The sequence below is a fragment of the Salmo trutta genome, chromosome 30 (assembly GCF_901001165.1).
Source record: "Salmo trutta chromosome 30, fSalTru1.1, whole genome shotgun sequence".
Classification (NCBI taxonomy): Eukaryota; Metazoa; Chordata; class Actinopteri; order Salmoniformes; family Salmonidae; genus Salmo; species Salmo trutta.
This window is the reverse complement of record NC_042986.1, coordinates 33,967,678-33,982,336: the sequence shown is the minus strand read 5'-3', so window position 1 is coordinate 33,982,336 and position 14,659 is coordinate 33,967,678. Positions and strand designations below refer to the sequence as shown.

Genomic DNA, 14,659 nt, shown 5'->3' with positions numbered 1-14,659 from the left:
TCTCCATCTCCTCCCAGCTCTCTCATCTTCTCTCTCCCCTCACCCACTCCTCAACCCTCTGTACTTGTGGTGTTTCCTATCAGACAGGGGTAACAGATTCCCAGATGCAACGGGGAGGCACAACAACATAGACCATATGAGAGCTTCTCCTTTGGGAGGCACAACAACATAGACCATATGAGAGCTTCTCCTTTGGGAGTCACAACAACATAGACCATATGAGAGCTTCTCCTTTGGGAGGCACAACAACATAGACCATATGAGAGCTTCTCCTTTGGGAGTCACAAACATCTCCCCATCAACACACACAAACAAGTACCTCAGCCCACCCAGTTTCAGAATACACCATTACCTGTTACCCGTCTTTTAAACAGAGATGCAAGTAATCCTATACCCGCCAGGTGATATGGAGTGAGTGCTCACTTTGTTGTGCACAAGGAAAAGGTTAATAGACTCTGCACACGTTTGTACCCTGAGGCCCAACCGACTCTACCTACTACAGTATGTGTGTGTGTGTGTGTGTGCGTGCGTGCATGAGCGTGTGTGTGTGTGTGTGTGTGTGTGTGTGTGTGTGTGTGTGTGTGTGTGTGTGTGTGCGTGTTCAGCAGCAGTGGGTCTGATGATAGTAGGGTCTCATATCTCTCTGGGTCCACTCTGTTAGCATACAGACACCAGCGCAATTTTCCCTCACTCACAGCTCACTCAAAACTAACAACCTCTCGCTCTTACTCTCTCACTCCCTCTCTCTCTCATTCTATCGCTCCCTCTCTCGCTCCCTCTCTCTCTCACTCTCTCTGAGGCAGATATACAGATATTACTCTCAGAGATGAAATGAGAAGGCCATCAAACTCAAATAGAAACCATCTTCTGAACTTTCACTAGAATCCAAATATATTTAGTGAAGGTGGAAACAAAAAGATTTGTTCTGGTCTGACTATTCATTCATTTAACATTATTGCTTTCTTCTCGACAAAGAATAAAGAGAGAGATCAGAGACAGATGACACAAAACAGAGGGTAGGGAGAGACAGAAACAGCATGAGAGAGGGAAGGGAGAGACAAAAACATGGTTATGGTAAAATATACAGACCACAAATTCCAATTGGCTATACTTAAACTCTTTAACATCATCCTCAGCTCTGACATATTCCCCAATATTTTGAACCAAGGACTGATCACCCCAATCCACAAAAGTATAGACAAATTTGACCACAATAACTATCAGGGGATATGCGTCAACAGCAATCTTGGGAAAATCCTCTGCATTATCAATAACAGCAGGCTCCTATATTTCCTCAGTGAAAAAAATGTACTGAGCAAATGTCAAATTGCCTTTTTACCAAATAACCGTACGACAGACCACGTATTCACCCTGCACACCTTAATTGACAAACAAAGACACCAAAACAAGGGCAAAGTCTTCTCATGCTTTTGACTCAATTTGGCATGAGGGTCTGCTATGCATGAGGGTCTGTTATACAAATTGATGGAAAGTGGTGTTGGGTGAAAAACATACGACATTATAAAATCCATGTACACAAACAACAAGTGTGTGGCTAATATTGGCAAAGAACACACACATTTCTTTCCACAGGGCTGTGGGGTGAGACAGGGATGCAGCTTAAGCCCCACCCTCTTCAACATATATATCAACAAATTGGAGAGTTCACTAGAACAGTCTGCAGCACCCGGCCTCACCCTACTAGAATCTGAAGTCAAATGTTTACTGTTTGGTGATGATCTGGTGCTTCTGTCCCCAACCAAGTAGGGCCTACAGCAGCACCTAGATCTTCTGCACAGATTCTGTCAGACCTGGGCCCTGACAGTAAATCTCAGTAAGACAAAAATAATGGTGTTCCAAAAAAGGTCCAGTTGCCAGGACCACAAATACAAATTTCATCTAGACACCATTGCCCTAGAACACACAAAGCACTATACCTACCTCGGCCTAAACATCAGCAACACAGGTAACTTCCACAAAGCTGTGAATGATCTAAGAGACAAGGCAAGAGGGACCTTCTACGCCATCAAAAGGAACATAAATGCAACATCCCAATTAGGATCTGGCTAAAATTACTTGAATCATTTATAGAACCCATTGCCCTTTATGGTTGTCAGGTCTGGGGTCTACTCACCAACCAATAATTCACAAAATGGGACATACACCAAATTGAGACTCTGCATGCAGAATTATGCAAAAACATCCTCTGTGTACAACGTAACATACCAAATAATTAATGGAAAGCATAATTTGGATGATATCGGCTAATTATCAAAATCCAGAAAAGAGACATTAAATTCTACAACCTCCTACAGTGGGGGAAAAAAGTATTTGATCCCCTGCTGATTTTGTACATTTGCCCACTTACAAAGAAATGATCAGTCTATAATTTTAATAATAAAAACAAAAAAAACCTTGTTGGCAATCACAGAGGTCAGACGTTTCTTGTAGTTGGCCATCAGGTTTGCACACATCTCAGGAGGGATTTTGTCCCACTCCTCTTTGCAGATCTTCTCCAAGTCATTAAGGTTTTGAGGCTGACGTTTGGCAATTCGAACCTTCAGCTCCCTCCACAGATTTTCTATGGGATTAAGGTCTGGAGACTGGCTAGGCCACTCCAGGACCTTAATGTGCTTCTTCTTGAGCCACTCCTTTGTTGCCTTGGCTGTGTGTTTTGGGTCATTGTCATGCTGGAATACCAATCCACGACCCATTTTCAATGCCCTGGCTGAGGGAAGGAGGTTCTCACCCAAGATTTGACGGTACATGGCCCCTTCCTTTGATGCAGTGAAGTTGTCCTGTCCCCTTAGCAGAAAAACACCCCCAAAGCATATTGTTTCCAACTCCATGTTTGACGGTGGAGATGGTGTTCTTGGGGTCATAGGCAGCATTCCTCCTCCTCCAAACACGGCGAGTTGAGTTGATGTCAAAGAGCTCCATTTTGGTCTCATCTGACCACAACACTTTCACCCAGTTGTCCTCTGAGTCATTCAGATATTGATTGGCAGACTTCAGACGGGCATGTATATGTATTCTTGAACAGGGGGACCTTGCGGGCACTGCAGGATTTCAGTCCTTCACGGCGTAGTGTGTTACCAATTGGTTTCTTGGTGACCATGGTCCCAGCTGCCTTGAGTTCATTGACAAGATCCTCCCGTGTAGTTCTGGGCTGATTCCTCACCTTTCTCATGATCATTGCAACTCCACGAGGTGAGATCTTGCATGGAGCCCCAGGCCGAGGGATATTGACAGTTCTTTTGTGTTTCGTCCATTTGCGAATAATCGCACCAAATGTTGTCACCTTCTCACCAAGCTGCTTGGCGATGGTCTTGTAGCCCATTCCAGCCTACAAGGTCTACAATCTTGTCCCTGACATCCTTGGAGAGCTCTTTGGTCTTGGCCATGGTGGAGAGTTTGGAATCTGATTGATTGATTGCTTCTGTGGACAGGTGTCTTTTTTTACAGGTAACAAGCTGCGGTTAGGAGCACTCCCTTTAAGAGTGTGCTCCTAATCTCAGCTCGTTGCCTATATAAAAGACACCTGGGAGCCAGAAATCTTTCTGATTGAGAGGGGGTCAAATACTTATTTCCCTCAATAAAATGCAAATCAATTTATAAAATTTCTGACATATGTTTTTCTGGATATTTTTGTTGTTATTCTGTCTCTCACTGTTCAAATAAACCTACCATTAAAATTATAGACTGATCCTTTCTTTGTCAGTGGGCAAACGTACAAAATCAGCAGGGGATCAAATACTTTTTTCCCCCACTGTAAAAGGAAGTGATTCCCAAACCTTCCATAACAAAGTCATCACCTACAGAGAGATGAACCTGGAGAAGAGTCCCCTAAGCAAGCTGGTCCTGGGCTCTGTTCACGAACACAAACAGACCCCAGAGAGCCGCATGACAGAAACACAATCAGACCCAACCAAATCATGAGAAAACAAAAAGAGAATTACTTGACTGATCAGAAATAATTAACAGAGCAAACTGGAATACTATTTGGCCCTAAACAGAGAGTACACAATGGCAGAATACCTGACCACCGTGACTGACCCAAAATTAAGGGAAGATTTGACTATGTACAGACTCAGTGAGCATAGCCTTGCTATTGAGAGAGGCCGCCGTAGGCAGACCTGGCTCTTAAGAGAAGACAGGCTATGTTCAAACTGCCCACAGAATGAGGTGGAAACTGAGCTGCACTTCCTAACCTCCTGCCAAATGTATGACCATATTAGAGACACATACTTCCCTCAGATTACACAGACACAAAGAATTTGAAAAAAAAACCCAATTTTGATAAACTCCCATATCTATTAGGTGAAATACCACAGTGTGCAATCACTGCAGCAAGATTTGTGACCTGTTACCACAAGAAAGGGGAAACCAGTGAAGACCAAACACCATTGTATATACAACCCATATTTATGTTTATTTATTTTCTCTTTTGTATTTTAACTATTTGCACATCATTACAACACTGCATTTAGCCATAAAATGACATCTGAAACTTTTGTGAGTGCAATGTTTACTGTTCATTTATGATTTGTTACCCATGCCAATAAAGGCCCTTAAATTGAAATTGAGAGAGAAAGAGTGAGAGAGGGAAAGAGCGAGAGAGAGAAAGAGTGAGAGAGAGAAAGAGCAACAGCGAGAGAAAGAGAGAGAGAGACAGGAAGAAGCTTTTTGGGTGAAGCATCCCAGATATTCTAATGAGTTCTGTATCTTTGGGAGGAGATAAGACTAAACTAGTCGACTCAGAGACAGAAAGATAAGACCAAACTAATACAACCCAGAGACATGCAGGAACCATGCTGTGCAAGCCCTTGATAAGCCTGAGCGTCCATGCATACACACCCACCCACGCACACACACACACACACACACACACGCGCGCGCACACACACACACACACACACACACACACACACACACACACACACACACACACACACACCACATTGCGGAATAAAACCCACATCACAGTGTCTGTTAAAAGCAGACAGCTGGGTGCTATCAGCACAACCCCAGCCCTTCTTACTGAAGTCATTCAGTGTCACATTGAAAGAAGCAAAGAAAAACTTCTCCAAGTGGATTTGGTGAAGAGAGAATTTGTGAAAGTCATAGAATGAGAGACAGAAGGGGGAGGTAGCAATAAGGAATGAAGACTAGGAGACAGAATGAGGAGACAGAATGAGGAGACAGAATGAAGAAACAGAATGAGGAGACAGAATGAGGAGACAGAATGAGGTAAAGGAAGATAATTAAAGATACTAGGTGTGGAGACTGTCAGTGGAAATGAAATGAAGAAGAGAGGGAGACTGAGGTGTAGAGAGATACAGGCTGTCACAGAGTGGGAAGGGAAGAGAGAGTAGTGAGTGAGTTAGAGAACGTGATGGAGCGAGAGAGTGAGAGGAATGGGGGGATAAGATGGATTATTTTCTAAAAGCTCTTACAGTACAGTAGGTCACTGCAGGAGAGAGAGAGAGCCTCTGCTGCCTAGGAGCTATGTACTCTACTATAGCTGTCCTCCTTATTCTAGTTCTCCCCCTCCTTTCTCTCCCTCTATTTCTGTGTGTGTGTGTGTGTGTGTGTGTGTGTGTGTGTGTGTGTGTGTGTGTGTGTGTGTGTGTGTGTGTGTGTGTGTGTGTGTGTGCGTGCGTGCGTGCGTGTGTGTTTGTGTCTGTGTGTGTTTGTGTGTGTGTGTGTGTGTCTGTGTGTGTGTGCGTGTGCGTGTTTGTGTAAGAGAGTGTTTGAGGGTCATGTTTGAAAGTGATCAGAGTGCCAGTTATTGTGCTGGCATGGCTTCTATTATAACTCCTCCGGTACTTAACACATTCCACTGCCAAGAGCCAACTGCTTTACACGTAACACCCTGGGCATTATTTATACCTCGACCAATACAGTCTCCTTAGTGGAATCTTTTACCTATACCTCATCCTCTCTCCAGATCCCTCTCTCGGTCTATCTCCTTTCTCCTCTCTCTATCTGTCATTGTTTTTCTCTCCTATTCATCCTCTTCAATCAGTTTAATCAGACAAATAACTGTGTGTGTGTGTGTGTGTGTGTGTGTGTGTGTGTGTGTGTGTGTGTGTGTGTGTGTGTGTGTGTGTGTGTGTGTGTGTGTGTGTGTGTGTGTGTGTGGGTGGGTGGGTGGGTGGGTCGGTGGGAGGTAAATCAAGTGAACATTGATAGGCTAACTTTCACTGAAAAAAAACAAACGTGTTTATTTGTCAGTTGAGGCTTCAAGCTGTTTTAGTAGAGACAGATGAGTCCTTATGGACAGTTGAGGCTTTGAACAGTTTTAGTAGAGACAGATGAGTCCTTATGGACAGTTGAGGCTTTGAACAGTTTTAGTAGAGACAGAAAGCAGGGACTTCATACAACCTCTTCAAGTTAAAGACATTAGGCTAATCCTCTACCGCAGGCTAAGACGCAATCTGAGGACTGACTCACAGCACAACAAACACACTCTAGGCCTAATGCTAACACGCACACACCGACACACTGACACATTGACACACACATTGACACGCACACACATGCACACACTGACACATTGACACGCACACACACACACACACACACACATGCACACACCGACACATTGACACACACACACACACACACACACACACACACACACACACACACACACAGACACCCTTACAACAACAAAGAAACGTGAACAAATCAGATGTGAAAAAAATGTATCAGTACACTGAGCACAGGAGGCTGTTGAAGGAGAACGGCTCATAATAATGGAAGCAAATGGAATGGCATCAAACACATAGAAACCATAGAAACCATGTGTTGGATGTACTTGATACCATTCCCCTCATTCCACTCCAGCCATTACCACGAGCCTGTCCTCCCCAATTAAGGAGCCACCAACCTCCTTTGGCACTGAGTGTACAAAACATTAAGAACACCTTCCTAACACTGTCCTTTCGGTGGTGGACCATTCTTGATACACACAGGAAACTGTTGAATGTGAAAAACCCAGCAGCGTTGCAGAGCTGGACACACTCAAACCGGTACGCCTGGCACATATTACCAGACCCCGTTCAAAGACACTTAAATCTTTTGTCTTGCTCATTCACCCTCTGAATGGCACACATACACAATCCATGTCTCAATTGTCTCCCCTACATCTACACTGATTGAAGTGGATTTAACAAGTGGATGTGTGAAGTTTCACATTAAAATTATTCACATTTTGCCCACGTGAAAAAAATTATCCCCACGTGTCCTTTTTTTCTCCACATGTTTATCTTTCACCTGATTATTTTCTACCACTTCCAGCTACGTGTGGTCTCACATCCACGGACCGACCCTGATGAGCTTCAGAGGCAAACCAGCAGTGGGATGCAGGGTGCTAAGCTGCTGGAATGAATGTGCCAAAACTTCCAGCTACGTGTGGTCTCACATCCACGGACCGACCCTGATGAGCTTCAGAGGCAAACCAGCAGTGGGATGCAGGGTGCTAAGCTGCTGGAATGAATGTGCCAAAACTTCCAGCTACGTGTGGTCTCACATCCACGGACCGACCCTGATGAGCTTCAGAGGCAAACCAGCAGTGGGATGCAGGGTGCTAAGCTGCTGGAATGAATGTGCCAAAACTTCCAGCTACGTGTGGTCTCACATCCACGGACCGACCCTGATGAGCTTCAGAGGCAAACCAGCAGTGGGATGCAGGGTGCTAAGCTGCTGGAATGAATGTGCCAAAACTTCCAGCTACGTGTGGTCTCACATCCACGGACCGACCCTGATGAGCTTCAGAGGCAAACCAGCAGTGGGATGCAGGGTGCTAAGCTGCTGGAATGAATGTGCCAAAACTTCCAGCTACGTGTGGTCTCACATCCACGGACCGACCCTGATGAGCTTCAGAGGCAAACCAGCAGTGGGATGCAGGGTGCTAAGCTGCTGGAATGAATGTGCCAAAACTTCCAGCTACGTGTGGTCTCACATCCACGGACCGACCCTGATGAGCTTCAGAGGCAAACCAGCAGTGGGATGCAGGGTGCTAAGCTGCTGGAATGAATATGCCAAAACTTCCAGCTACGTGTGGTCTCACATCCACGGACCGACCCTGATGAGCTTCAGAGGCAAACCAGCAGTGGGATGCAGGGTGCTAAGCTGCTGGAATGAATGTGCCAAAACTTCCAGCTACGTGTGGTCTCACATCCACGGACCGACCCTGATGAGCTTCAGAGGCAAACCAGCAGTGGGATGCAGGGTGCTAAGCTGCTGGAATGAATGTGCCAAAACTTCCAGCTACGTGTGGTCTCACATCCACGGACCGACCCTGATGAGCTTCAGAGGCAAACCAGCAGTGGGATGCAGGGTGCTAAGCTGCTGGAATGAATGTGCCAAAACTTGCATTGGAAAAAAGTGAGCGAAAGTAAAGGCCAAAGTCTCATAACCAAAGAGACATTTACAGGAAAGTAGGGTCAAAGGTGAAAGTCTCATAACCAAAGAGACATTTGCAGGAAAGAGAAAGGTGTTTTATTTAATTATCCTAAAACCGTTTTTACTGAACAAAAATATTTTGCATCTATTTACAATGTATTTGCTCTCGCTTTTTACAACTATTTCCCTGCAATATTTTGTTTTACTAGAAATGCTTTTGGGCTTATAATTTGCTTTCAAATCATAATTTTCATTAATTTTATTTTCAATACTAAGAAATGTGTTCTCTACAGACATTTTGCTTGATATTAAAGGCACAAATACAACTCACTACAGGATTACACCATATAACACTATTATTCTAGTAAAGGTGATTAAAGCGACAATCCTTAACTGAAACATTAAAGTGTCCTCCCCACCACATTTTTGGTAAAAAGCTGAGGGATGGGGCTGGAGAAATGCAACCATTCTCAAATCCATAGACTACGCTATGGATGCTAGGACTGACCATCCATGAAATCAAAATTATAGTTTAACCATGTGTTTACATTTACTTTGTTTACAAACATTGGAGTAAATGTGGAGTTTTCTTACATCTGTAACTGCAAATTCGATTTTCACTTTCACATGTCGAATTGCAAAAACAGTCACATATAAAATCTAATTTGCAGTTTCATAAAACTATAACATATGAAAATCTCACTTACACATGTGAAATTGCAAGTTCACATGTGAAAAACAATCACAACTTGCAACTCCAAATGTTAAAGGGAGATTTTCACAGGTTGAGTTGTTTTACATGAAATGTTGTTTTACGTGAAATGGTATATCCGATTCTCACATGTGAACATATTTAACATGTGAAATCGCAAATTTCACATGTGAAACTACAATTCACATTTGAGGTGAAAACATGTTATTTTCCTCACATATGAAAAGGTGGTGTTTACAATGGAACTCTAAATTTAATACATTTAATATAATTTGTCAAACTGCAAATTTTGAATGTTTTTTTTGTAAGGGCAACGACACAATATGTAATGTATATAACTGTCTGAATGTTGCTGTACCCCAAGAAGAGTAGCTGCTGCCTTGGCAGGAAGTAATGGGGATACTTAATAAATGCAAATACAGTATACACACACACACACACACACACACACACACACAAATAGAAAAGTGTGGGTAGCCATTGGCTAACGGAAGGCTTAGCAGGATGGGAAAATTGAATTTTGAATGCACCCCTGGAAATGGGTCCATGCAGAAATAGAAAGTAAAGTGTGTGTATAACTGAATGAATCCTTGAGAATGGGACTGTGGAAATGAATGCAGGTTTCTAACTGTGCTTCCCTCTCTACAGTGATAGGCAGGCAGGCAGACTATCCCCTGTCTCTCTCCATCTCCCTGACTGGGATTATCACTGAAACCATCTTAATGGGACTGCCAGCCACACACACACACACACACACACACACACACACACACACACACACACACACACACACACACACACACACACACATAGACCAGAGGGCTGCTGAACCTCTCCACTCTGAACATCGGGCACATTCCATCAAGTCTCAGTTTAAAGTTTTAATGTTATGTGACTTTCTTGCAAGCTCCAAACCCAAGAATTCAGTAGTCAGTATCAATGCAGTACTAAAAATAAATAATAAGGTAGAACAAAAACACATGAGAAAGAAAAATATGAAAGAAGAAGAACAGGAGAAAGTAAGAAGCTATATACAGGGTCAGTTCCAGTATCATATTTACAATGTGCAGGGATACTGGAGTGCTGGAGGTAGATGCACTACATGACAAAAAGTATGTGGACACCTGCTCTTCGAACATCTCATTCGAAAATCATGGGCATTATTATGTCTCCCCATTAGTTTGTCTCCCCTTTGCTGCTATAACAGCCTCCACTTTTCTGGGAAGGCTTTCCACTAGATATTGGAACATTGCCACAAGAGCATTAGTGAGGTCGGGCACTGATGTTGGGCAATTAGGCCTGGCTTGCAGTCAGCGTTTCAATTCATGCCAAAGGTGTTCGATGAGGTCAGGGTTCTGAGCAGACCAGTCAAGTTCTTCCACACCGATCTTGACAAATCATTTCTGTGTGGACCTTGCTTTGTGCACGGGGGCATTGTCATGCTGAAACAGGAAAGTGCCTTCACCAAACTGTTGCCACAAAGTTGGAAGCACAGAATCGTCTAGAATGTCATTGTATATTGTAGCGTTAAGATTTCCCTTCACTGGAACTAAGGGGCCTGAACCATGAAAAACAGCCCCAGATCATTATTCCTCCTCCACCAAACTTTACAGTTGGCACTATGCATTGGGGCAGATAGTGATCTCCTGGCAACTGCCACACTCAGATTTGTCCGTCGGACTTCCAGATAGTGAAGCATGATTCATCACTCCAGAGCATACGTTTCCACTGCTCTAGAGTCCAATTTATGTTTTTTATTTAATATTTTATATTTAACCTTTATTTAACTAGGCAGGTCAGTTAAGAACAAATTCTTACTTACAATTACCGCCTACCCCGACCAAACCGGACGATGCTGGGCCAATTGTGCGCCGCCCTATGGGACTCCCAATCACGGCTGGTTGTGATACAGCCTGGAATCGAACCAAGGTCTGTAGTGACGCCTCTAGCACTGAGAAGCAGTGCCTTAGACAGCTGCGCCACTTGGGAGCCAATGACGGCGAACTATGCACCACTCCAGCCGACTCCTGGCATTGCGCATGGTGATCTGAGGCTTGTGTGCGACTGCTCGGCCATGGAAACCCATTTAATGAAGCTCCTGAAGAACAGTTATTGTGCTGACGTTGCAGAGGCAGTTTGGAACTCGGTAGTGTGTTGCAACCGAGATCATACGATATTTTTGCGCTACGCGTTTCAGCACTCGGCAGTCACATTCTGTGAGCTTGTACGTCCTACCACTTTGACAAACTGACTTGTTGGAAAGGTGGTATCCTTTGAAAGTCACTGAGCTCTTCAGTAAATTAGTTCTACTGCCAGTGTTTGTCTAGGGAGAATGCATGGTTGTGTGCTCGATTTTATACACCTGTCAGCAACGGGTATTGCTGAAATAGCCGAATCCACTAGTTTGAATGGGGGGGGTCCACATACTTTATATAGTGTACTATATATAGTGTATGTATAGGGATACGGTGACTAGGCATCAGGATATATGACAAACAGAGTAGCAGCAGCGTAGATGATCAATGTATGTGTGTGTGTGTGTGTGTGTGTGTGTGTGTGTGTGTGTGTGTGTGTGTGTGTGTGTGTGTGTGTGTGTGTGTGTGTGTGTGTCTATGTGTGTCTATGTGTGTGTGTGTGTGTGTGTGTGTGTGTGTGTGTGTGTGTGTGTGTGTGTGTGTGTGTGTGTGTGTGTGTGTAAAGTCAGCATAAATGTGCGTGCATGTTATGTGTGTGTTCGTGTGTCAGTATATTTGAGTGTGTATAGTCAACAGAATACAAAGCATTCTGGGATAGGTCTCTTGGGAGACATCATATTTGATCATGGTCATAAAGGAACTGTTATGCTGTATTAGACTCACGTCTTTGTTGGTGACGTCAGCTTGGACCAGAGTTCCATTCAGGCATGGCTCTACATAGTGTACCTCGTCGTTGTACTAGACAAACACCACAGGGACAGAGAGAGGGTAGAGAAAAAGTCATTGGAGCATGCTGTTGTTATATATCTGTAGGACTGACCAACGCACACATATAGATGCATGTATACACACATATAAATCTACACACAGAACCGTGGGTTAAGTGGAACCTTTGGAGTTCAAGCCCCCTGAAAAAATGGCACCTGTGTGTATATGTGTGTATCTGTGTACGTGTGTGTGTACGTGTGTATGTATGTGTACGTGTGTGTGTGTGTGTGAATTTGTGTGAATGTGTGTGTGTTTGTCTGTGTATGTGTGTGTGAATATGTGTGTGTCTGTATGCGTGTATGTGTATATGTGTGAATGTGTGTGTGTGTATGTGTGTATGTGTTTATGTGTGTGTGTATGTGTGTATGTGTTTATGTGTGTGTGTGTATGTGTGTGTGTGTGTGTGTGTGTGTGTGTATGTCTGTGTATGTGTGTGTGTATGTGTTTATATGTGTGTGTGTGTGTGTGTGTGGGTGTGTATGTGTGTATGTGTGTGTGTGTGTGTATGTCTGTGTGTATGTGTACGTGTATGTGTGTATGTGTGTGTGTATGTGTTTAAATGTGTGTGTATGTGTATGTGTGTGTATGTCTGTGTGTATGTGTGTGTGTATGTGTTTATATGTGTGTGTGTGTGTGTGTGTATGTGTGTGTATGTCTGTATGTGTGTATGTGTGTATGTGTGTGTATGTGTGTATGTGTTTATATGTGTGTGTGTATGTGTGTGTGTATGTGTATGTGTGTATGTGTGTATGTGTGTGAAGATGGCGCCGGGGAGGATGGCTGACATTTCATGGGCTCTTAACCAACCGTGCTGTTTTTTATTTTACATTGTTTGTAACTTATTTTGTACATAATGTTGCTGCTACCGTCTCTTATGACGGAAAAGAGCTTCTGGGAATCAGAACAGCGATTACTCACCTTGAACTGGATGCATAATTTATCTTTAATGAGTCGGATGAGAGGGATTTACTCCAGACACCCGAACAGGCCCTCATCCCCATCATTCACAGGAGAAAGAGACGGAAAAGATATTGCGGAAAGAGATCGTGGTGCCTTGTGAGGATCCGCCGACAAGTGGCTAATCTGCCCTTGACATCCGTACAACTGGCCAACGTACAATCGCTGGAAAATAAATTGGACGAGCTAAAAGCGCATACAGTATATCCTACCAACGGGACATTAAAAACTGTCACATCTTATGTTTCATTGAGTCGTGGCTGAACGATGACATAATTAACATACAGCTGGTGGGTTACACACTGCATCGGCAGGATAGAACAGCAGCCTCTGGTAGGACAAAGGGTGACGGTCTATGTATATTTGTAAACAATAGCTGGTGCACGATATCTAAGGAAGTCTCAAGGTTTTGCTCGCCTGAGGTAGAGTACACTATCTACCTAGAGAGTTTTCATCTGTATTTTTCGTAGCTGCCTACATACCACCACAGTCCGAGGCTGGCACTAAAACCGCACTCAATGAGCTGCATACCTCCATAAGCAAACAGGAAACGCTCATCCAGAGGCGGCGTTCCTAGAGGCCGGGGACTTTATCAGCATTTTAAATGTGCAAACAGAGGGAGAAAACTCTGGACCACCTTTACTCCACACTTAGAGATGCGTACAAAGTTCTCCCTCACCCTCCATTTGGCAAATCTGACCATAATTATTTCCTCCTGATTCCAGCTTGCAAGCAAAAATTAAAGCAGGAAGCACCAGTGACTCGGCCAATAAAAAAGTGGTCAGATGAAGCAGATGCTAAGCTACAGGACTGTTTTGCTAGCACAGACTGGAATATGTTCCGGAATTCTTCCGATGGCATTAAGGAGTACACCACATCAGTCACTGAGTTCTGTATCTATAATTCTTAAAATAATTGTTATGTTTTTTGTGAACGTTTATCGTGAGTAATTTAGTAAATTCACCGGAAGTTTGCGGGGGGTATGCTAGTTCTGAACGTCACATGCTAATGTAAAAAGCTGGTTTTTGATGTAAATATGAACTTGATTGAACAAAACATGCATGTATTGTATAACATAATGTCCTAGGGGTGTCATCTGATGAAGATCATCAAAGGTTAGTGCTGCATTTAGCTGTGGTTTGGATTTATGTGACATTATATGCTAGCTTGAAAAATGGGTGTCTGATTATTTCTGGCTGGGTACTCTGCTGACATAATCTAATGTTTTGCTTTCGTTGTAAAGCCTTTTTGAAATCGGACAGTGTGGTTAGATAAAGGAGAGTCTTGTCTTTAAAATGGTGTAAAATAGTAATATGTTTGAAAAATTGAAGTTTTTGTATTTTTGAGGAATTTGTAATTTGCGCCACGCCCATCATTGGCTATTGGAGCAGGTGTTCCGCTAGCGGAACGTCTAGATGTAAGAGGTTTTAACACTGGGGTCCCTCAGGTGTGCATGCTCAGTCCCCTCCTGTACTCACTGTTCACTCATGACTGTATGCCAGGCAGGACTCCAACACCATCATTAAGTTTGCCGATGACACAACAGTGGTAGGCCTGATCACCGACAAAGACGAGACATCATATAGGGAGGAGGTCAGAGACCTGGCCAAGTGGT

At 43.6% G+C, this 14,659-nt stretch overlaps 1 protein-coding gene across 1 annotated transcript in view; it reads right to left on the bottom strand.

Moving 5' to 3' along the window:
- LOC115168910 (voltage-dependent calcium channel subunit alpha-2/delta-3) overlaps positions 1-14,659 on the bottom strand; it is a 167,469-nt gene that overhangs the window by 120,744 nt on the left and 32,066 nt on the right. The window contains exon 6 of the mRNA XM_029724429.1: positions 11,983-12,057. Within this exon, the coding sequence (XP_029580289.1) occupies positions 11,983-12,057 (75 nt within the window). The remainder of the gene's footprint in view (positions 1-11,982; positions 12,058-14,659) is intronic.